The 24,178-nt window shown below is 48.4% G+C and overlaps 2 protein-coding genes across 7 annotated transcripts in view; one reads left to right on the forward strand and one right to left on the reverse strand.

Annotated features, from left to right (window-relative positions):
• The window catches only part of Gatb (glutamyl-tRNA amidotransferase subunit B), a 71,010-nt gene extending 61,795 nt beyond the window's left edge, over positions 1 to 9,215 (forward strand). For 2 of the 3 annotated variants that reach the window (XR_015665528.1, XM_087627137.1), the window contains 2 exons: positions 6,583 to 6,717; positions 8,004 to 8,765. Coding sequence is in view for 2 of the 3 variants with exons in the window: in XM_087627137.1 (XP_087483263.1) it covers positions 6,583 to 6,717; positions 8,004 to 8,132 (264 nt within the window). In the remaining variant the exon portion in view is untranslated. 3 annotated transcript variants of the gene reach the window in all.
• The window catches only part of Fhip1a (FHF complex subunit HOOK interacting protein 1A), a 252,515-nt gene continuing 237,338 nt past the window's right edge, over positions 9,002 to 24,178 (reverse strand). For 3 of the 4 annotated variants that reach the window (XM_087628641.1, XM_087628644.1, XM_087628636.1), the window contains 3 exons: positions 19,176 to 19,354; positions 18,730 to 18,868; positions 9,002 to 14,449 (listed from right to left, as the gene is read on the reverse strand). In XM_087628641.1, the coding sequence (XP_087484767.1) occupies positions 14,196 to 14,449; positions 18,730 to 18,868; positions 19,176 to 19,354 (572 nt within the window). In that variant the 3' untranslated portion in view covers positions 9,002 to 14,195. 4 annotated transcript variants of the gene reach the window in all.

Here is a 24,178-nt window from a genome sequence, read left to right on the forward strand (position 1 = left end):
CTACAGTCCTCCTGCTCCTCTCCTCTCTTCACAGCCAGCTCCCAGGCCACCTCTATTTCTGACACAGACCTGTCTGTCCTTAAATAGCTGATCTCTTCTGAGGTCAGCCCTGTGTGCATCGGAGAGGATATACCTTACATGCACATCTAGGTGTGGGGATATAGGGAAAGGGGCATCATTGCTACCTCTCTAACCACCCCCACTAACAAGGCTGGGTGGGTGAGAGAGCCCTAGAATTCAGAAACTACAGATGAGTACCCGGGATGATAAAGAAAAGCTAGCAGCCGCCTCATCTTAACTTCAGAGACTGCACAGCTGTCAACGCTTCAGCCAAAAACCTAATGTTATTTTAATGGTGCCTTTTGCATTTAATATTTATACACTCCGACAGCAATGGCAGGTTACAAAGTGAGGCTTTGGGGAAGCGGCTGCTTTTGGTTAATTATGAGACACACTGAGCATACTCCAAGCTCTCTACTGTGAAGCTGGAGACAAGGCCTGGAGAGGTTCTGTGAGCTGCCTTGTGTGAGGCTGTCAGCTACGGGACCCAGCACTTAGGACGGGCTTAGGCTCGCGTGGATGTCAGAGGATTACAAATGTTTATGACAGTGCTCGGCAGTTGTGGAAAGAGTAGATGGCTCAAGGGCAGAAAAACTATATATACATGTAAGAGCAGATGAATCGTGGCATTTGAAATGAAAGAAGCAAGCCTTCCCCTTGTCCTTCCTGCCCCACAAAAAAAAAAAAAAAAAAAAAAAAAAAAAAAAAAAAAAAAAAAAAAAAAAAACAACCTGACTGCACCAAACAGGATCGTTCTACAGGAGGGAAACAGAATGGCTGGAAGAGGCTGACAGCCGGGCTTCAGCTGCACAGAGACACGTTTGATTTTAACAACGCCAGCATGTCTAAAGGGGCAGGGTGAATCTTGGCTTCTGTGAAAATGAGAACCTAATCTGCAAAGTGTTTAGTGAGTGCTGCCGGGGCAATCTCCCTTAAGAGTAATGGCCTCTGGGAGTGTGTCTTGTGTCTTCTATGCTTAGCTCTCTGTTTGTAAGAAAATCGTTGCTTTTTCTGAGCAGAAATAATGAACATTGTATTTATTGATTACTAAGCATTTGATAGCCATTCCTGGTGATACAAACCTGTCATGCCAGAACTCAGCTCAGATTAAGGCAGAGAGATCCAGAGTTCCAAGACAGCCTGACCACATAGTTCATAACGGTCTGGGCTAAGAAGACCCTGCTCGCAGCCGACAGACAGACAGAAACCTTCAGTAATACATTAAATATAGGCCTCAAATACCCTGGCAATCATTGTCATTGCCATTGGACAGACATCATTCCGGACTCGTATGTATGTTCAAGGGATGAGAGAGGGAGGGAGGTGGGGCCAGAGGCAGCCAGACATAAACTCCGAGAGATGGAGACTTGGACAGGAAGGGGCAGCACTGTGGCTTGTCATTATAGGTACAGTTTGTTGGCTTGTTACTTACTACCAAGTAGTTTCAATATGTTAATAGACCATTTTTCAAAATAATCTCTAACCATTCGTGTCTGTGGTATCAGTGGAAATGTCCCCTTTCTCATGGTTGTTTGCTCTGTGTTTTCTGAGGTGGCTTTTCTGTGTAGCTCAGGATGTCAACAGACTGGTGACCCTGCTGTCTCAGCCCTCGGGTGCTGGGATTTACAACTGTATGCCACCCACATGGCTTTTTGGTTTTCATATTTTCTTCTATAATTGAGTGTCATAACATTGGGTACATACTGATTTATACATTTTTGATGAAATGATCCCTGAATGGTTATGTTATGACCATTTTTATCCTGTCTTAGGATTTGTGTAATTTTTTGAGTGAAAAGCCATTTTCCGTTCTTTCAGTTTCGGTGTCTGCATGGTCTTCATATGTAAAGTGATTTCTTGTAGTTGGCATTTTGTTGGGTCTTCTGTTTGTTTAATTTATTCAGCCAGTCTGTATTGTTTATTTGTTTTTCATGGCAGGGTCTCTCTGTGTACCCCCCAGGCTGTCCTGGATCTCAGGCTGTAAATCTGACTGTCCTCAAACTCACAGAGATCTGCCTGCCTCTGCGTCCGGAGTGCTAGGATTAACGACACGTGCCACCCCCTGGCCTAGCCTGTGCAATTTGACTGGAGAATTTGGCTCACTTGTATTTAGTGTTACTGAGTGTATGGACTATTACACAGTATAGATTTGTGCCTTCCATTCTGTTTACTTCCTTTTAGATGAATTGAATATTCTTTAGTTTTCCTTTTCTTTATCTTGACGTTTGTTTGTTGTATTGATAATGTTTGATTCTTAGCTATTTCCCGTCTTTTCTAGCCACTCTGCTAATGATAACATATGATGGCGCCTGGCTTTCACTTCTGGACACACAATTTCCTCAAGCATCTCTCATAGGGTTGGTTGGTTTTCATTTGTCCTGCAGGGTCTTTATTTGTCCTTCACGTTGAAGGAACAGCTGTGCTAAGAATAATAGTCTTATTCAGATTTTTCTTTTTAAGGACTTGGCATTTTCTAGACCTGGCCTCTAAGGTTTCCAGTAAAAAAAAAAAAAAAAATCTGCTATAATTCTAACCGGGCTGTTTTTAAATCGGTACTTTCTTGGTTTTGAACGCTTAACAGCTTAACTATAATACTGTGGTGGAGATGCTTTCTGGTCATGTCTGCTTAGGACTGTGGCCTCCTGTACATGGTTTTCTGTGGCCTTCTCGGTGTGCTTTCAGATCTGCCAGTCACACAGACTGTTTATGTTTTCAGGGATTACTTGATATTGGATAACCAGGCAGGGGCTCATTCCTGCAGACAGCTAACCCCCCTCTCAGCAGTCTTCAACTGCCTGTGGCTTCTGTCTAGGGTGGGCACCTGTGCCATTGCCACCTTCTATAATAGCATGTCTTGGTGTTGTAACTGTTAAGGTCCTGTTTATGTTAACTCCATCCTGTTGGAGTTTATAGGTGAGTTTCCCTGTCATTTCTAGGAGATTCAGTTTCACAACTTGTTTATCTGCAGTGTTCCCTGGGCCCTGCGTGTTCCCTGGGCCTTGTGTCAGTAGGAGCTGAACATCTCCTACTCAGTTGTGCTTTAATCTTGATTGGCTGTGTTTTTCTGGAATGGTTTCCGTCTGCTCCAAAGAGGAGCTTCTTTGATGAGGGTTGAAAGCTACCCTTGTCTGTAGGAATATGTATTTAGAATGCAGTTAGGAATTACACTGGATTAGTTAAGTGCTAGCAGTGGGCTCTCCTCTGTGATTTCTCACTGTGTACACCATTCTATCCTCAAACTTACAGAGATGCTCTTGTCCCTGCCTTCTGAGTGTTAGCTTTACAGGCATCACTGCCACACATGATTATTATAACAGTCGTGCCCCAGAATGTGAGGTTGTATCCCACTGCATAGAGATGGGCTTCTCTAATGCTAACTAGCTTAAATGTCTTTTTGCATCCTATTTTTATAATTTTTAAATAAAAAGAAACGTGTTGTAATTAATTTTAATACATTAACAGAGGAGTCCCACAATACCTTAGGTTTTAGAAAGTGTATGCCAAAAAAAAAAAAAAAAAAAAAAAAAACTCCTATTGATTATTGGCATTGCCTCTGATGGTGCTGGAAGAAAGGACTCGTATGATTAGATGGCCAGGAGGTGAGGGAGGAAGCTGACTGCATGGCTGACTGCTGATAAAAGATATGTTCAGAGCTTCATCCTGTCTGAGAATGTACTGAATCCTCTGTGTTATACTTTGTTATTAGTCCCTCTCCCTACTTGCCTCTTGCCGACACTGTTGCCAATTAGTTCTGTCCTTTTCCATGTCACTGCCTCCTCCTCCTGGGTGTCCCAACAGGGCCTTTGAGGCTTATGGCCTTAGTCCTGCAGCACCCTGGGGCCGGGCAGTAAGAGGTGTCAGCCATGAAGCGGTCCTATTTTTTCAGAAATAGAAACCTGAAGATTATGTGCCATGATGCACGACCTCCTGGCCACTGTAGACAAAAGCGCCCTGTGGTCCCCTATGGAACCAGGTCTGCACATTGAAGTGGCAGGTAGCAGTCCTGTCACCTCTCCTTGTAAGGACAGGGCCAACTGGGACACATCAGACTCCAGAGAGCCATCAGCTGCCCAGCTAACATGCATTTAGTCCTGGGTGGCCCAGGTTACATCCCAGGGGCTAGCCGAGCTACAGCACAGGGGAAGGGTGCCGGGTTCGTTGCAACTTCTTTATGAACGTCTAGGTGGAAGTGGGTGGTCCCCTGTCTCCTGAGCATTGTGCCCTTAAGTCTTCCAGTGGGACCAGGGAGGGGCGGGGGTTCTGTAAAAATGAAAGCCACATTCAACACAGTGCTAGTGCCATTTACCAACTTCCTCTTTGTGCTCTGGAGTAAGTCTTAGAGAAACACCAGACTCTGGAAATGTAGGGATGTTACAAGGTACCATGCACTGATCCTATGTCACATGACTCAAGTCTCTCCAGGTGCTTCCCTTCTCTGCACACCTCATCCTGCCCTGCCCCATCAGGGCCTATGATGGGTCTGTCTCTTCCTACAGGAACAGCCTCTTGTAATCTTGCCTTGACCAAGAGGGGTGTCCCTTCTCTGTAGGGGCATGGCTCCTTCCAACATTTCCCTTGAACAGGCTATGCTGTTCTTTCCTGACTCAGAAGCCCTGACAGCAGGTTGGGGCCTGCGTGTTTCTTGTTCAGTTGGGCAGCAGTTAAGGAGAGCGCAGATTCAGTTCCCAGGGACAGGCTATCACTGCCCCGCCTGTGGCTCCTGGCCTGTGTCTGTCACTCTGCTCCACATCACTGAGTGATTGACTGAGGCCAGCCCTTCTCCGGAGCAGCAGCCTCCATTTGAAGTGCCTGTGCTAGAGAGCCCTACTTCCCACACAGGATTTGACCCTCAGGCCCCAGGCGAGGAAGGCCTCCTTTGTCAGTATGTTTAGAAGTGTTCCCTGGCCCAGGAGGGTGCCCCTCTGTTTGCAAAACAGCTCTGCCTCCTTGCCTGGGAGGAGCTGCCTGCAAGGTATCTGTAGGCTGTTCTGAGTCAACGTGAGAATGTCTTCTCTTCTGATTGTGTATGTCTGAACTAGAAACTTTTAAGGGGTTTGTGCAGATGCCCCTGAAGGATGGGGTTGACTTCACCAGGTTATGATAAGTAGAGTTGATGAACATGAAGATACTTTATTAATATAAGCAAGTGCTTCTGTAGTAGGAAGGGCTGGTCACACACACCTCTGTTGTCCTCTGCCTTAGTTTTTGAGGCATGAACCCCTCTGAATCTGCAGCTTTCTAGTCTGACTAGGTTACCTGGCCAGCAACCTGAAGGGATCCTCTTGTCCCCAGCTGCCCAGTAATGGGACCAACTCAGGTCTCCCTACTTGCAGAGCAAGCTCTGTACCCCTGTAGTCTTAGCTAAGCCAAATAAACCCAGGATAGGGCAGAAGCTCCTCCGAGGTCCCAGTGAGCAGCTCCACACCCAGATAACCCACACTGAGCCTCTCTGGGCTCTGTTCCCTGAACATCTTATAAATGTTGGAAAGCCTGTGGTTCATGTTTCTTCTGTTTCTCCTGGGCCACCAGGACCAGATGGAGGTGGCTAGAGAGGTGCCCACAAAGCACCAACAGTGGGACTCTCCTTAGCTGCACCCTGGGCTGGGTGGTGCAGGGAGGAGTCCGACCAGCTGGACAGGGGCACGTGCCCCTTAGGTCATGATACATGTTCCTGGCTTGTTTTCTGTTCTCACGTGGGTCAGACACCCAAAGCATCTCCTCCTCTTCACTTTAACACGTGTTTTGGTTACTGAAGAGCAAGCAGTCTTTCCTGGAGGGAGGGGCTGCACAATGACACGATGGAAACAGGAGTGCCCCTGTGTCATGGCTGCAGACTGAGGGAGGGAACCAACCACAGTAGCAAATGCCTTCCACAGCTGGCCTTTTCTCTGAACTCCTTTGGAGACGTGTTATTATTATTTAAGAGAAAAGTAAGTAGACCATTGACGGATAATTATTTTAGTCAGATTGGGCTCAGCTCTCCCAATAGGACACAAGGAAGTGAGGCCAGAGCCTGTGAGCTGTGATTTGGTTTGAGTTGTTTTCTATTTTATGTCTTCATTATGGGGTTACTTTCCACCACCCTCAGCCCTGCTTCCTAGCAGGCTGCTCTGGACTGTGCATGCAGTGGCTCCCTCCTGCTGCTTGTGTGACCTGTCCTTTATGAAATGTCACCTCCATTAATTTGTTCAGTGGACTCAAGCTAGATTCATCGCCAGCCCTCTATGAGGAGGACAGGTTGCCTGGCTTGAGTCAGCAAGTGAGAACACACCTGGCTGACCTGAGTCCCCATCTTCTCCATGGGAGGAGCCAGCTCACCCCAGGAGATTTGATTTGCTGAAGGGAGGTGTTCCCAGCCTTCTGGGAAGTTATGGGAGAGATGGTGGCTTCTCCCTGGACCAGGCCTTGCATCTGGGTGCTAATTGGATCTGCAGCTCCCTTCCCTGCCCTCCACATCAGCACAGAGGCACAGGAGGTGGCAGAGGCATTGGGTCTTCCCATTGGTTTCCCTCTCTTCTGCAGGTGTTTGAGGAGCTGTGGAGGGGAGAGGGGAAGACAGCAGCACAGATCGTGTCAGAGCAGCAGCTGGAGCTCATACAGGATGAGGAGGCCCTGGAAGAACTCTGCCAGGCTACCATAGAGGGACACCCCCAAGTGGTGAGTATCTGCAATGGGAGCCAGTTCTTTGTGTGCAACAAGAGGGCCCGCGGGACACCTGCCCACAGTCTGGGCTGCAGCCACAGACCCTTCCTCAGAAGGGCTGGCCTAGCCCTACCAACCCCTCCTTGTGTGTCAGTGGTTGAACGTCCAGGACATTAACCAGGACATGAAAGCACAGCTGCATGTTCCTGTGAGAAGCCAGTGTTTGCTCTCTCTGGAGTCAGTTAAAGGGCTGTGCTCCGGTATCCAAGCCCAAGTTTAACTTAGGGTCTGTCGCTCTCTCCCGGAGTTGTCATTTACATTCTTTGTGGCCACCTCTCCTTCAGCTGGGAGGAAGGAAAGGACTGGAAATGCTTCAGTTTTATGGCCTTTGAGAGGAGAGAAAATGATCTGTAAATTGCAGGGAAAATCCTTTGACAGAAACATGGCTGAAAACCAAGTCATTTTGTGTTCTTAGCATAGCACAAGATAGAGCAACCATGCCGAGTTACAGGGCTCCCTTCCTCCCCACCCACCCCAGGTTAATCATATTGTCTAGAGAGAGATTTTTCAGTGGGGAAAAATTGCTAGTGTCTCTCTGAGAACAGTGCACACCCACCCATGAGTGTGCAGGGACGCTGAGGCTCTGTGAAGAGCCCCCGATAAGGAGAACGAGCGCACAGCACCCCAGCAGTCTCCGTCTTCTTGTCCCCTCTGCCCTGGCTGATAAGAACACACTTAGTTTCAGAGTCGTCCTGCGGCACTCAAGCACACCAACTGCCAATCAGCGCACTTGCAGGGAGAGGCCACACCAGGTGATTTGATGGTGCTGAGCCCCTCCTGGCTTTGCCTCAGCTCTCACTGACTGAGCTGCCATCCTAAAGGGTTTGTTTTCTAAGGAGCAGTTCTAGTTGGCAGGGAGCAAGGGTGTCTGCCAAACGGCACTAGAGAGTTGGAGAGGGGACTCGATGAGGTGTTTAGAGTCACAGAGATGATCCCTTGTGACTGCTTCTCTGTGGCCCCAGAGGAGAGTGTTCTGGTTCCCAAATACCAGTGTTGCCGGGTGTTAGTGTCACTGGGGACCCATCCCTGTGCCCTTGCTCATTTCAGTCAGAAGGCAGGGAAGCCAAATCCCCTTTGACAGGAACCTAGAAACCTCTCCGGAGCTAATCCCCTCCTGTCCCCTCAGTTACAGCTTTCGTGAAGGGAAGAAAGAAGCCGAATTTAATTTGCAGTCAGCGGAAACCATGAGCATTCTTCGTAGGAGCCTCTCCATTTTCACCTCATACTTTGTGTCGTTACAGGTGATGGATGTGAAGAAAAGGAACCCCAAAGCCATAAATAAGTTGGTTGGGTTGGTCCGGAAAGCAAGCCTAAGCCGAGCAGACCCGGCTCTGATAAAGGAGATACTGGAGAAGAAGCTGTCACTGTGAGGCCTGTGAGGGCTGCCGTCCACGTGCTGTACAGATTGTATCTCTTAGTCCCTAGCCAAGCTCCATCTCCTAGGAGACTAGGAGATAACAACACTTTACACATGAGTGTGTCCTCTCAGACCCCACGACCTGAGAGGCAGCCGTCATGGAAGACCAGCAGCCAGAGCATCAGCCTCACTCTCTGGAAATGGTCCACGATGGTGGCAGCAGTGACTAAAGAAATCGTTATTCTAAAACTCAGATGCCATGGGTTCTTCCTAGAGCCCAGCGGTGGTCCCCAGCTGTACTGGCTGGGTTTGTGTGTCAACTTGACACAAGCTGGAATCATCACAGAGAAAGGAGCCTCCCGTGAGGAAATGCCTCCATGAGACCCAGCTGTAAGTCATTTTCTCAATCAGTGATCAAAGGGGAAGGGCCCAGGCCCTTGTGAGCGGTGCCGTCCCTGGGCTGGTGGTCCTGGGCTCTATAAGAGAGCAAGCTGAGCAAGCCAGGGGAAGCAAGCCAGTAAGTAACATCTCTCCATGGCCTCTGCATCAGCTCCTGCTTCCTGACCTGCTTGAGTTCCAGTCCTGACTTCCTTTGGTGATGAACAGCAATGTGGAAGTGTAAGCTGAATAAACCCTTTCCTCCCTAGCTTGCCTCTTGGTCATGATGTGTGTGCAGGAATAGGAACCCTCACCAAGATCCATCCTAAAGGGAAACCGTGACTAAGACCCATCCGAAGGGCCAACGGACGAGAGCCATGGCAGCATGGGCATGGCAAAGAAGAAACAAAGGAAATGGGCAAGGAGGGGGCAGGAGGGTGCTGGCGCTCACCTGCACGTGTAGGCACTACTGCCTGCTCAGCTCCCAGTGCATCAAGGTGACACTCAAGTTCTCACATAAATTTAATGAATAAAATATATACCAAAATAGCACATAAAAATTAACTTCCACTTAAGAGATTGTATAGTTTACACCCCTCCCACACACAATGCCTAGACCAAAAAAAAGAAAAGAAAAAAAAAGAAAAATTGAAGCATTAAGTTGTTTACCTGGGAAGAATAAGATTATAGTCTAATAAATCAGAATGCTGACCTTTAACTGTCTTGTGGTGTAGCTGACAATGGCGATGAAGGCCATCCATCCTTAGTCCTGGGATGGCATGGTGCCCCTTGTCCCTTCATGTCTGGTACCTCACACCAACCACACTTCCTAATGGACAGTTTTGAAAATGTTTTTAGAAGTGTTTGTCAGACCGACAGTGAGGGGGACTCCTGGAGGCTCTCCTGTTAGAGCAGATTCTCGGGCTCGGTGAGAAGGTTGCTGGGTGCCATCATTCCAGGGCAACTGAAGAACGGGAGGAAAGTGGACACACCCATCACCAGACAGTGGCTCCCAGCATTGCTAAGTCGAAGTGAAGGGAAGCAACCAAAAGCTGAGGCGGAGTGGACATCAGTTCTGTGGTCTGTTTCAGACAAGCAGAAGGAGATAACCTAGAATGTTACCTCCCTCAGGAAGCCACGGACCACAGGTGTTGCCCTGACGAAACTGGCTGTGTGTTTATAAAACTCTCTAAAAGATGCACAGGGCATGTCTGCTGGTACATGGGTGCGGTGAAAGAGGACTTCCACTCTTGCGTGAACATGAATGCGTTCTGGTTGGTTTGTGCCGGTTAGGGAAAGTCTCATTAGGATGTATGAGTTGGCACCAGAGCTGAAGCCACTGCCATCTGTCAATTGGATCTACACACCTGTAGCCGGATAGGGGACTTGGAAGCCATGGCTGGTAGCAAAAAGTGCTACAAATTGTTGCTTTCTCAGTCCCCCAGAACCAGTTCTACCTGCTCAGGACCAAACCATGTACACTGATGCTTCCTTTGTGGCTGGTTGAGAGCCCTTGTGAAAGGTAACATGGAATATAAATTAATTGAGCTCAAGGAACAAAGAAGGGCTGCCAATTACCAAGATTTTACATTCTGGGTCCTCTCTGTCCAAAAAGCTAGCTTTTTGCACCTGCTAGGTTCACGCATGAATGGAACTTTTGTTCATTTCTCTCAAGGCACAGATAGAGAAACTATCAGTATTCTACCAAACTGAGTTCCACACCACCACCCTTAACATAATTATTGATAATCTGGAAATATACCATGAAAGGTTTGCACCTCTCCAAGTTGGCCATTTCACTATGGCATGGCCTACAATTTATGTTGTATCTTTGAATTAGATTGAATTTAGTTATCATTTCAAGGACTCTAGGTGGAAATAACCCCACCTAGAAGGCCATGCAATTTACCCATTGCCAGGAGTGTGGCTGTGGCCACTGCTGCTTTGGCAGGTTCTAGACAGTCCTGGGAAGGACTTTGTAACAGAGCTGTCCTGTGGGCAGTGAGGAACAAGGCACGAGCTTTAAGTCCCCTTTTACTTAAAAGACTGTACCCTTTTACATGGCACCCAGACCATGGCTAGGAAGAAGTCTAACCAGATCCCTTCTGTAAAATGTCTGCAAGGACAAATGTCTGGCTTCGGGTGGTCCTCGTCCCAGTAAAAAGTCACTTGACAGACTTAGGAGGACAGACTTGTGCAGCCTCAGCTCAGCAAAATTTATAGTCTGGCCTGAGTACTCCTGTCGTTATTCAGGTTCTGAAGCAACACGGCTCATTTAAACTCCACAAAACCTCCCTGAAGTGGACACCGGGTGCACAGGGACAGGATCCTATGGTCAGGTTTGTGTGGGCAACAATGACCCGGGTTAACTCACACCTTCAAAGCAAGAACCAAGAGCGACTTCTTGTGACCAGTCCTAGCTAAGGGTTCTGAGAGCAAGAATACAGATACCGACCCACTGTGCCTTCCTCTCCCTCTCCCATGGTCTTTGTCCCTAAAGAGCATCATAGAAAATCTCTTGTGAAAGCCCTGTTTATCCAGTTAATGAGCTGCCGAGGTAGTCTGTCCTCTGAAACAAGTGCTGGACTAATAAATGCCTGGATGGAGAAGGGATTTGCTGAGGCAGAATGGTCCCAGGAGCCATTCTGAGTCCTCCAAGAGCTTTTTGTGAGGCATTAGGTTTATGATGGTCATCCCAAAAGAAGAAAAATGCAACTCTGTTCTCTTAAAACGCTTCCTCCTTTGACAGACCTAAGGGTGGACTACTCACTCTTGAGAAGTCATTCTAAGCCTCGACTTGATGGGGAATTGTGTCGTAGGATGCACAGACTGGTGGTTGACTCAGAAAGGGGCTAAGAAAGCTCCCTAATGGTTTAAAGCTGTTGTGGCCTCAGCTGCCAGGGGAGCTGCTGCCTCAGGAAACGCTAACTGCAGAGATGACTTGAGGTTTGCAGCAAACTGTACATTAGGCTGTCCCGGGCCAACGACTTGAAGTGGCGTGCGTAATAATAGCTGTCCTGACAGAGAGCTTCATAAAGGGGAGCGTGGCTGCCAGTCTGCAGACACGCAGCTGCTGATGAGCAGTTCAACTAGACTGCCCTTAAATGAGAATTGCCAGACAGTCATATTTAACACCATGTCTGTGACAGGCCCCACCATGCTGGCCAGGCTTCCCTACTGAGAGCAACCCAGGATACGCTGATCCAGAACGGGTAGCCGCATCACAACGTTAGACCTCCCAATGGAGCTGGAAGCAAACAACTGCTGGCCCTGAGAATCGCTGGCTGCCCAAACCTTCACAGATGCAGGTCTAGATTGTGTTCACAGGAGGATGCTTTGCTGAAACACCCCACCTCAGGACGTCTTAATGGGAAAATAGTCAACAGCTACATCTAAGCCAAATTCAAAGCCACCTGCTAAGGACGGCTCATTGCTAGCAAGGACCTGCAAAGCACCGCTGTATGCCCCTGCCACAAGACAGACTCCACTCAGCAGGTAACAGTACTTTCCACAACAATGCTGGACCAAATGGGGGCCGGCTCACAATGGCTCTGCCTGAGAAAGGGTTTAGTAATCAAACCATCTTTGATTAGTTGTCCTTGCAACTGTACTTCCGATCTGGGAGACTGTGTTTCATCCCATGAAATTGTGTCTTGGGCTGAAACTACACTGGATTTTCTTTGTTAAAATTTTTACATTTACCTGGCTACTTTCAGAATCGATTTTAACTATCCCTGTGCCCTCGTGTATTAACCATAAAACTCACTCAGTCTAGACCTTTAGAGCAGACCCTGAGTTATGGATCCAGGTTAATGCTGTGAAATTCCAGGAACCTCCTCCACTCCCTGTTCCTGCCTTGGCCCCTTAGGCTAGACACAGTGTCGCCAATCCAGGACCTGGGCCAGGATCCATATCTCTTATTACTCCTCAAGCATAGCAACTGATAGGACACCTGTCACGGGGCAGAGGACAGAGTCCCTGGAGCACATTTTAAACATATGAAGGAGAAACAGTTCCTTTAGCTGCTCCCCTCTCACTACCTGAAGCTACTGTTTTCTAATGGAGACTTGTGGGGCACCCATCAGGAAGGCAAGAACGGGCCAATTTCCTGTGCCTCCCATGTGCTGGCTAATTTACCATGGCTGGACAAACTGGTTTTCTAAACACATGTAAAGTCAGCAGTGTTCCATGAACAGGTAAGGGGATTTCTTGTTTAGGCTATGATACATTGTCACTAGGCCAGATCTACTTGGGCACTCACTCCTGGGCTAGCTCTCCAGCCTTCTCAATCTAAAGCTTCTTCAAGATCCTCTGAAGACCTGCAGAGCCTCAGATCTGATTCTTTTCCCCATTGCTCTCCTGTACCAGGGGCCTGACTGACAAACTAGTGTTCCTGAGGCACCACCTATGGGACTGGCATCAGTCACCCTGGGGCTCAGCACAGAGGCCCACAAAGAACAGAGAGAGCTAGGTACTGCATCCTTCTACTGGGGAGGGCGTGTGTGTGTGTGTGTGTGTGTGTGTGTGTGTGTCCTCCCTGCTTGGTAGTTATTCTACAGGGCTATGACTAAAGTATGACCATGCTACTGGGAGCAGGCTGGCAAGCAGCCGGAGACACTTGGACATCCCAACTGGGGCGTCCTCCACCACTGGATATTTGGCATGCAGCATGGCCGTGTGGAGGGAGTCACCAGCAGGCACCTGGCCTCACAAGCTCCCTGTGACCTGTATGCTTTTCTGTCCCAGCTGCCAACATGGGCTGAATAGTGCATGTTTCTGTACAGGTGTAACATATTAGTAAAATAAGAACCAGAGTTTTTCAGTTACAGTTAGCATGATTTTATCTCTTGCACCCATTCCAAACTCTACACCCCCCCCAACCAAAAAAAAAAAATCCTCTATGCATCACAAGATAACATCTGTTTTCATAAAACACTTAAACAATAATTTTTAACATAAGTATATGATACCACACTTTTTTCATCTGATCAAACACCTAAGATCCAAAGTTTGCATAGGTATGCTTCCTTTTGTGCAAATCTCACTGAAGTAAGGCTGTCTTGTGTTTTGGTTGTGCTCCAGTGATTACAGCAGCTCTCAAGCAACAAGGGAAAAAAATCCCTGCATTCTAGATTCTCTCTGTGTGAATTTTTGGGCAGACAGCTGGGGCTTGGGGATATTCCCACAACATAAGGCAATACGTGTGGAGAGACTGCAAGTCCTAGAAGTGAAATTCAGAGCGGCAAATGGTGTGTCCTGTGTGGCAGGAGGCCCTCCACCATCTTACTGTTCACAGAGTGCAGGGCTGCCAGCCGCCGTGCAGGGGCTTCCCTGAGGCTGCAGAGGGGCGGCCCCCACCCGGTACCCAGAGATCACAGAACCTCAGCGTGTGCTCACGGCATCCGAACTACAAGCTGAATGTCTCCTCCAAGGCATGGGAGAACAACTACCAACCATGCGAAGAGGAGAAACAGCACAAAGAACCTGCCAAGGAGACAGCCAGCTCACAAGACTTACATTCTGTATACAAGGGGAGACCCGGCTGGAGAGAGGAGGTGCACAAAACCCTCCCTATAAATCAAGTATTGTCAGGAAGAATCAAAGTAGACATCTTTGATAAGCAGCGTTGCGTTTAGCGTCCAGTCAAGACACCATAACCTTATAAAACCAAATCTCTAGGAAAATAGTAAATAAAAGGCTAACAGCAAGAGTCTTCCAAGTCCCCCAGGATCTTGTAACACAGAATGGAGTGTTCTTGGGCCAAGGCTGCCAGCTCCTTCAGGAACTCCGGGAAGAGAGCAGCAGCCAGCATGGTGTTCTTCACTGGCAGAGGCAGGTTTGGGGGTGCCCTGGTCATCTGGGCTCTGTTGCCCAGGAAGGGCTGAAGCACACGTGGAGGGCCATCTGTGAGGGTCTTGTCACTTTCTGGCCTGGAGATCTCCTGAATGGGATCTGAAAACAGAAAGAAGACAGTCCTGGGACTCTTAAGTGATAAGGGATGCATGAGGGGCAAGTGCATTCATGGAGGGAGCAGTCCTGGGTGCAGTTCCTAGCCTGACTAGATCCTGAAGACAGCCCTGGTGTTGTCCAGCTTGCCCAGCTTGTCCCAGCTAGCACTCAGCCTGTAATACAGGACTGTCTATCTGAGATCACATACAGGAGACCTAATGCATGGGATGTGACAATAATACTGGTTGGCAAGAAATTCCCAGCTAAACACTGTGCTGGCATCCTGAAGTCCTGGTTATCTGGGAGGCCAAGGAAGAAGGGTCATGTGATGGAGCTCAGTAGTTCAAGATCAGCCTGGGCAACAGAGCAAACCCCCACATGGAAGGAAGGAAGGATGGATGGATGGATGGATGGATGGATGGATGGATGGATGGATGGATGGATGGATGGATGGATGGTGGGTGGACGGACAGATGAACAGATGGATGGACAGATGGGCAGGTAGATGGACAGTAGGCAGGCAGGCTGACTTCCAATGGCTCTTGCTACCATTGCTGTCAGTTGAGTGGAGACTGGGCTCATAGGACCAAGGACACCTGTGGCCCCTCTGCTCTCCCGACACCCAGTACTGAGCCAATTACTCTACTCCTGCCAAGGCTGCCCTGGTCACCAGGTGCAGCTCCTTAAACTCTTGTGTTCTGCAGCTGTTGCTCTGACCTCAGCTTCCCAGTAACCCCTGCCCATTCTGTTTGGGTCCTCTAGCCTCTAAAACACAAGAAGAATGAGAGATCCCTCTAGATCACCAGAGATAATGGTGAGGACCAGGCTAAGAATCTCACACAGCCATCAGGATCTAATGACAACAAAGGGCTTAAACAGCCAACACTTAGAGAGGGCTCCAGAGGCCTGTGTCTGTTTTAGCAATGTAAATCCAAGATGTCACAAGCCCAGGTTCTAACACATCCAGCTGATTTGCATTTTTATACCAAATCAGTTCTCCTAATTAAAATGGTTCAATATCCCTGAGTTCTCCGGCCCTCATACATTTGTAGGAATTATTTATGCCACCTTCTGCCCCTACCCAAATGATCTCATCACTCCTTCTAAATCACTGTATTCAAGTTCTTCATTATTTTGGCTGCTTTTTAGAATTCAGCCCCATTTTTCAACACTTTTCAGAGTGTTGCTTAACGACAGCACTAAAAATTCTTGACATTTATAGTACTTTCTACATCTCACTACTATAGTCTTTAGTGTTAAAAAAAATCCTCCACTTTGCTGCTTTAAATATCCCTTTGGATTAAAGCGTATCACAGTTCGTGTCACAGAGAACCAGAAAAGCTGTTGAGAATCTGTCTCCTACTACCTCTTATCAGAAATCGCTCACGTGCCCTGGCAGGGGTTTTAACATTAAGTGCAGACAAGGTTGAGGTCCAAGGTCAGCCTTGGTGACAATGTCACACCAGTCCTCAGGCACTTTGCTCTCCCATGTGCCATCAAAGCTCACTGAGGAAGTTGGCCTGGGTCCAACTGGAGATCAGTAGACTCGGACCAGAGTCTATGCTGTGCTGGCTGTCCCGCCCTCTGTGGCTCCTCCCCACATTTCCATTTACCCACATCTTACTAAGCTTCAGAGGCACTGGGGTTATAGCTCAGAGTACAGATTCTGTCACCTACTGGATGGGCTACACCAGTCAAGTGGCTTCTCTGTGCTCTCAATTCCTCTGTCTGTCAGTAGCTCATGACATTGCTATAATGATCAAATGAGTCACTAGGTATCAAATACATGGACCACTAGACTGCATGTGGCGCAATTTAGCTGCCACTGACTTCACTAAGTCCCTCCTTGCCCTGGTCCCTGCCCCACTCACTGGAGGCTGGCACGGGGTTTGAGCCAAGCACTGCAGTTTCGCTTGTGCTGTACCTCAGTCTCCTCAAGGGCCAAGCCCCTAAGAATGTGTAGCCTCCGGCCAGCCTATCCAGGGAGACTACTGCACTTCGCAGAAAGCGTGACTGGGAAAGTGGCCCACTCCTCCACACTCTGCTTCTCCTTGGAGCGCTTCTCATCCTAACTTCCAGCTTCCTGTTTCAACCCCGCCTCTTCTCTAAACCATGGGTTCTGTGGGCATTTTCCCCGCCTCTTCTCTAAACCGTGGGTTCTGTGGGCATTTTCCCCGCCTCTTCTCTGAACCATGGGTTCTGTGGGTATTTTGAATCTAGCATGACTTGTGAATTAGAAATGTCACTGCTAAGATTTGTCTGCCCAGCTGGAATCCACAAATCTTTGTTCATGAAGCAGAAGAGCAGCGAAGGATCTGAAGACGGAGAGGGACATCTTCCAGACAGCTCCAGCAGCCCCTGGGGTAGGCCCGAGCTGGCTTACCACCAGGACATGGCCTTTGACTGTGACACCAGAAGCAGATTCGAGTGACTGCCCTGACCTGACTCACCAGGTCAGTTTCCTTTGCTGTAAAATGGGTTAACATCTAGCCACCTTCTAGAACCAGAGCTCAGTTAAAGGACTCTAAATGCAAGTCGGGTCACAGCACTATTACTGTGTAGTTTTAATGTGTTTGAGTAGGATTTCTTTCTTCCTCCTCTTCTTCCTCCTTCTTTCTTCTTTCTGCTGGAAAAGTAACTAAACTTCAGGAGTCAATGATTTGGCCACTCAGTCATCACAGAAACTCCTCCATTCTCCTGTTGTAGAGCACTGGTCGTTTTAACTGGCCACGAGGAGGCTGGCTTTTCTGAAGGGACACCAGGAAGTGAAGAACACAGAAGCTGAATGGTGGAGCAGCTCTGGCCGCAGGCACCTGAGTTATAAAAAGTCCCAGCAAGCATGCGTATCAACCAAAGGGAAGGCGAGGGAAGGCAGTTCAACGACCATCAGGACCAGGGCTGAAAAGCTGCTGCAGACAGTGTCAAAAATTAACCAAGGATGTCAGATGCTGTGCAGGACAAACTCCACTCACCTCCAGACGGCAGGGTGGGGAGAAGGACACAGCCCAGACTCTGGAGACCCACCTTCCCACCCAGTGCAGACCTCCTTCCTCCCACAAAGGCCTTACCTTCTCTTTTGAATTCTAACAAGTCAAACCTGGCCCATCATTTTACCAGTGGTACCTGGCCCAACTTTCTTTTAAAATCTCCATTGTAGTGTCCCAGAAGGACCACACCCAGAGTTCTTGCTGTGGCCAGAGAGTGAACAAATCTTCCCTTTAAATGCCATGAGGGGAGCAGAGAGCTGACGAGTGGTAGATCGTGTGTAACATGCTGGAGGCCCTGGGTTTCATCCGTAGCCACACCTTCAATCCAGGAACATAAGACCCAGTGAAGCAAAGTGACCAGGGTAAAATGGCAGACACTAGAAACAGAAGCCAGTAGCCACACGTGGTTCTGGGCACTTTTCAGCTTCTTATAAAGGTGTAGATCTCAGAGTCCCGCTTCTGCCTGTCATTTCCAGTCTTGTTTCTGGTCACAGCTTCGCTCTTAGACCCCAGTCTCCCCGCTGTTCAGCTGCCTCGTGGACGGCGCGCCTGGACCTCCCCAACCTGGGCGACTGTGGCAAGGACGGCCAGGACACACAGGACATCGATCGGCCTGTCTGTGCTCACCAGGGTCATTGTCACAGCTCAGAAGACAGTGGCCAACAGAATTGCCTAACAAGAAGCAAGGCCAAGCAGCAGTACTCCCCAGGCCTGGACTATTCTCAGCTATACCGTCACACGTCCCTGCCACCCATCCTCTCTCTGTCCTGCCATGAGCCACCTAACGCCTCCCCTTTGCTGAGTGAAGCAGGAGTTGCTGAGGTTAGGCTTCCATTCTCTTCCGAACAAACGGTGTCCACCCCCGCAGTCCTGAAACACATTTATTTTTTGGTAAAAAATATTCTAAAAATATAATAAAGAGAACAGATGCCATCTGCAGGGCAGGGATGGCCGAAAGTTGGTTCTAGGAGTGCACATGTTGCCTCCCTGTAGTCCACGGGGGCTGCTGTGATTTAGTGGAATTTGACAACATCTCACGCCAGCTCCTTCCTTGAACCACCTCAGCTAGGAAAATGGATGTCCAGCCAGATCCCCCATGGAGGGGAGAGGCCAGTGAAGGCCTGGTCGCACTCGCTTCCAGAGTTAAGAACACTAGGAAGAGGCTGTTCTAAGATGAGCACAAGTATAGTCTTTGATGCTTATAGGTTCCAGATGCCAAGAATACCTGCAAAGAAAATGGGGGCGGGGGGGACTAGGTGCGGGCTAAGACAGGCACAGTGGAGAAAGCTGGCTGACCTTTGGTGAGTGCCACAGGGGTCATGTCAGACATGTCCACCCGGAAGAGTAGGTACTGCTGAGCTTGGATGAGGAGGCCCGGGAAGTCTCTCTCCACGGAGGCAAACTGCTCGATCTTGTTTTTCACAGATGCAAGGACCTGTCAAAAACCACATTAATGATGCTATTGCCCCCCAGCCCAGTTCTGCTCTCAGTCACCAATCCGTCTTTTGGGTCCATCCCTCATTACCGGAGCTGTTACGGTATTAGACACTTGCTCATTTTTAACTGCCCGTATCCTGGTAAGGAACTCAAAACATCAAGCCAAATGAAGCATTGCAGTTTGTGTAGAATAGTCTAGACGGCCAGCCTGCCAGGACGGGCAAGGGAAACAAGCTGATTGGGACAAAGTCATGAGAGGAAGGGAAGGACAAAAGGAACGGGGTGGGGGCGTAGCTATAACATACCTGGTAGAGGGAGCGGACGCTAGGCTGGAAGACCATGTTGGTGTTGAGGAGGAAGGAGCGCAGGAGTGGCTGCGGGTAGCTGGCCAGCTGGGTGATGATGCCGATAAGAAGCAAGTTGACGTGCAGGGAGTTCTCCAGCATGTTCTCCAGCTTTGACAGGACCACGCTGAGGAATGGACCTACAGGAAGGACACAGTGTCAGGGTTGGCTGGACACGAGGAGCAAGAGTCCTGAGAGCTGCAGAGTCACTGGAGCCACAGCCAGGGTGTAAACATGGAGACACACGCCTGGCTCTCCTGGTAAAGGAGAGTTGACATCCTGACTCCACAACCACCCGTAGCTTTGAGAGCTATGAGGAACTTTGGAAAGCTCAGACAACAAACTATTTCCCGAGACTGCATGGCTTTTCCCAGTGCGTCTTCTCCCTTGATTCTGTCAGTGATCAAAATGTACAATTCACTGCCTCTTCGTGCCGCAGACGGCATGCGGAAGTCACAGGTCCCCGAAAGTGTCATAGCGACACGTCTTTGTGTAAGTAGATGGAGACCTGATGTCTCCTGGCAATTTGGTATCTGCATTTTCCACTCCAGACCAGAGAGAAAGAAGGCTCAGCCTCAGGAGGCAGGGTTCAGTGTGACACAGAGGTCTCCAACAACAACAACAGCAACAACAGCAACAACAGCAACAACAACAACAACAACAACAGCAACAACAACAACAACAACAACAACAGCAACAACAGCAACAACAACAGCAACAACAACAACAACAGCAACAACAGCAACAACAGCAACAACAGCAACAACAGCAACAACAGCAACAACAGCAACAACAACAACAACAGCAACAACAGCAACAACAACAGCAACAACAACAACAACAACAACAACAGCAACAACAGCAACAACAACAACAACAACAGCAACAACAACAACAACAGCAACAACAGCAACAACAACAACAGCAACAACAACAACAGCAACAACAGCAACAACAACAACAACAACAACAGCAACAACAGCAACAACAACAACAACAGCAACAACAGCAACAACAACAACAGCAACAACAACAACAACAACAGCAACAACAACAACAACAACAGCAACAACAGCAACAACAACAATAGCAACAACAACAACAACAACAGCAACAACCACAACAACAACAACAACAACAGCAAAGCCTTGTGATTACAAAAGCAGCTTATGGAAAATATATATAAAAGCAACAGGAAGCTGCTGCTTCAGGTTGGTAGCAAGTTAATATGGTTTATGTGTTGGCTTACTGAGGGCAAGGAAAACAAACAATAATAAATCTGGAATTAATAAAATTACTTGAAGATGTTTTAAATTTTTGCCATAAAAGTGTTCCATTAAGCAAGATCGATGGGGATTCTGTATTTCCCCCAGTGGAGCCGTTGATGATGCCACTAAGCCTCGCATATTTATAACACACGCACAGAACCCTTGATAGATAAACACGCCGTATGAACGCTCCACCAGCGTTCGCGTGAGTCTAACACAAACACACTTCATCTCGAGATGCTTCGTGCAGAACTCTGCCAGCAGCTAAGTTCCTTATAAGGAGACGAGGTCTCAGAGAGGCGAGGACAGACCACCATGCTGAGCACCAGAATGTGTGAGTGCCTGGCTGTCCTGTCAGGATCTCTCAGAGGCCCCAGAGCTCCCACCCCTCCCATGCTGCACTCCCCAGGGAAGGCCTGGCAGAACCCTTCATCCACTTCTATGTGAGTGGGTGAGGAACCCTAAGGGGATTGACGAGCCTTGGAGAATTTTGCCAAACAAATCTGGGAGGGTCGGCTAAACATATCCAGAAACCCCACAGACTGGAATCCCAATCTGAAAGCAACTAGTGACTGTCCCTTTAAAGACCCTAGAAATGTCACCTGGATTCTTAAATCATCACACACAACTCTGGCTTTCTGAATTGCTTTCCTTACCGTCTTCTACTCCAACCAGTTTTCTCTGTCTCTCTGTCTCTCTGTCTGTCTGTTCGTCCCTCAGTCCACCTCTAGTCACTAACATCTTGTTCCTTATCCGTTTCCTTCCATATGAAGAAAAAAACTTAATAAAATCATGATCAACTAGGTAGACCCTTCAGCAAAACATGGTCCTAATGTGCCTGTTTGACTTCCTCTCTCTGAGCCCAGAATCTTCTTGTCTGAATCCAGCCCTCCTACCTACGAACACGAGTATTGCTGGCCTTCAGTGACCAGGGTCGACAAGTACAGCTCCTCACTACTACAGGGGGGATGAAGAGCACAGATCCCACGCATGATGGCGAGTAAGGTTATCCCATCAGTGTCTCACTTGAGTGACAGTCCACTGAGTCAAGGCCAGCAAACGGCCATCGTAATCCACCCATGGTGCTAACTATCATTCTTAGGCATGGGCCAATGGAAAAAAAATACATTCAACTCTCCGAATCCTAACTTTATTCTTAGCTGGCTTCTAGCACATCAAAGAAAGCTGCTTAGCAAAAAGCAGTTGCCAGGGGAACCGTAAGCATCTGAAAATCAGAAGACTGCGCTGCACTCAGAAAGCCACAGGCAACCTTGGGAGTAGAAGGGGAATATTCTTCCCTCTACTCCTGAGGGGACAATGAGCTCCTCACCTACTAGTTTAAATTGCAGATGTCCCCGTGTATCTACTACAAGGGGCATGTGAACAGCCTGTGTACCTACTGAAGGCGCAGTCCCCTTCGGGGCACCACTAGAAGGTGCTGGAGCATTAGGAAGTAAAGCCTTGTAGAAGGAAACTGAGTCACCAGAGACATGCTCTTGAGGGGGTACTGGGACCCTGATCTTCCTTGTTCCTTTTTGTCCCCATGATACCATGAGATGAGCTCCTGGACCACATACTACCCATGATGCAGTGCTGCATTACCCCAGGACTCATGAAGGCACCAGGGCTGGGTGACTGAACTGAATCCTCTGAAACAGTGAGACAGAGGAGAGCTGAGGATCTCGGGCACTTCCCAGTCCTACGAAGTTGATGCACAGGACTCACATAGAATATACAAGTCTGCAGAAGGACTGTGGCCTCACTACTTCCCTCCCTGCACTCATCTCTGTTCCTTCAAATGCTCAGCCCCTTCCCGTTCCCTGCACCTCTCAATTCTGCAAACAAAGTTGCCATCAACTCTGTGACCCAGCTCTGTTCACAAATCCAGCCTTGGAAACATCTAAATGCGCACCTTCATGTCTACCTCTATCCCTGCCTTAGGCAGTCCCTTCACGTCCTGTCTGGACTCTAGCACAGGCTTTCCATTTTAACAGAGATTAAAACTGTGTAATACATATGTAACCGCCACTCACGCACATGCATGCACACCTTTACCACAGTATAAAGGCTTGTAAAACAAGCCACTTCCTGGAAGAAAACTCTTGTTACAGACTCTAGTATATTACAGAGATGCATATACAATAAAGTAATGTCTGGATTGTTGTTGAAAACATTTGCATATCCTGTACAGAAGCCAGAGTTCCAAGTATTTTTCCTGATTCATTGATAAAATCATCCTAGGTCACATGTTAATTATTTATCTCATTTAAAGATAAGGCAGAATGTTAAATACACACGACTCATAAATAATGGAGACAAAATTTCAATTTGGACCAAGAGTTTCTAGGGCTGTTAGCCAGCATATTACCTTAATTCCCAGGTGTGTGTGTGTGTGTGTGTGTGTGTGTGTGTGTGTGTGCGTGTGTGTGTGTGTGTGTGTGTGTCTGTCTGTCTGTCTGTCTGACTGTCTATCTGTCTATGTGTCTGACTGTCTTCCAGTATTGTAGTTTTTAAACGAACACAACATTAGCTGTTCACTGTTATAGAGCCTACTTTTCCACTTAACAATCTGTCCTGCAGAATGTCCCTCACATCACAGAAAGCTGTTTACATGGGCTCCAGGCTACAGAACATTTGATTGTTTAGAGTATGGCATAGCGGTCTGGCCTCCTACTCGTGGATAGTTGGGTTCTTTCCAGTCCCTCTCTACTGTAAACAACACAGCAGTGAACACCCTCGTGTGTGCATGTGGGTATGTAGCTATGTGTCTGTGTGCATGGATAGATGGATGGATGTACGTATGTGCGGTATGGAAGTATGAATACAGTTGTGGGCATAGCTCTAGAAACAGAATGACCAGGTCAACGCAATGGCCTTGATAAGGAGCACATCTCCCACTTGTTCTTGCCACCACCTCTCCCAACTCCACACTCTCCACAACACTACTGAGGCTGGTTCCTTCATATCCTGGCATGCTGCCCACTGACTTTAATGCTTAGGTCAGGGTGACAAGGCTCCCCTTCTTCAGCTTCTAAGACCAAGTGTGCCTGGGCTTCCTCTCACTCCTCTTTGCCCTGTGAGCTCTGTTCTCCTCACCTCCATGTGCTCTGCCTGCACACTGCCAGCTTGAAGTGTAGCCAGGTCTTCAGGAGGAAGGAGGGAGGCTCCTAGGACTTTACAACACTCATGAACCTGCAAGACTCATGAGGCTTCTCCTCAACGTTCCATGAGTAGTTAGTGATGGCTCGGGGAGAGGAGACTGTTCAGTGTAGCTGCCTGAAAGTCGTGCAAGGACCTTGAGGGGTGCTGCTGATGTGAGTCACCGCTCCTGCGGGATGGGCTTTTAGTCACCCATACTCGTGTAAGGAACCGTTCATACATGCCCATGTGTGGAGCCCCAGCAAACTCTAGTGGTCCACACTCTAGGCTTGGATAGATGTGTTTCTTTTGTTTGTCTTAGTGCCCTGTCTACAGCCATCAGGCAGACAAAGCCTCACAATACTCTTCCCTCTTGGACTCACCCTCAGAGCCTGTTGTGACACTGTGCCCTCCCTCCACTGGGCTCCCTTCCAGCCTGGAACACAATGGCTGAACCCCACTTCACACTGCAAACACAGTCTTTGCTGGCATCTTGTGAATGGCTGTACATTCTGTGTCTTTGGGTCTTACACATACAGTTCACCAAATATTACAGGT

The sequence above is a fragment of the Rattus norvegicus genome, chromosome 2, assembly GCF_021556685.1.
Source record: "Rattus norvegicus strain SHRSP/BbbUtx chromosome 2, alternate assembly SHRSP_T2T, whole genome shotgun sequence".
In the NCBI taxonomy this organism is placed as follows: Eukaryota; Metazoa; Chordata; class Mammalia; order Rodentia; family Muridae; genus Rattus; species Rattus norvegicus.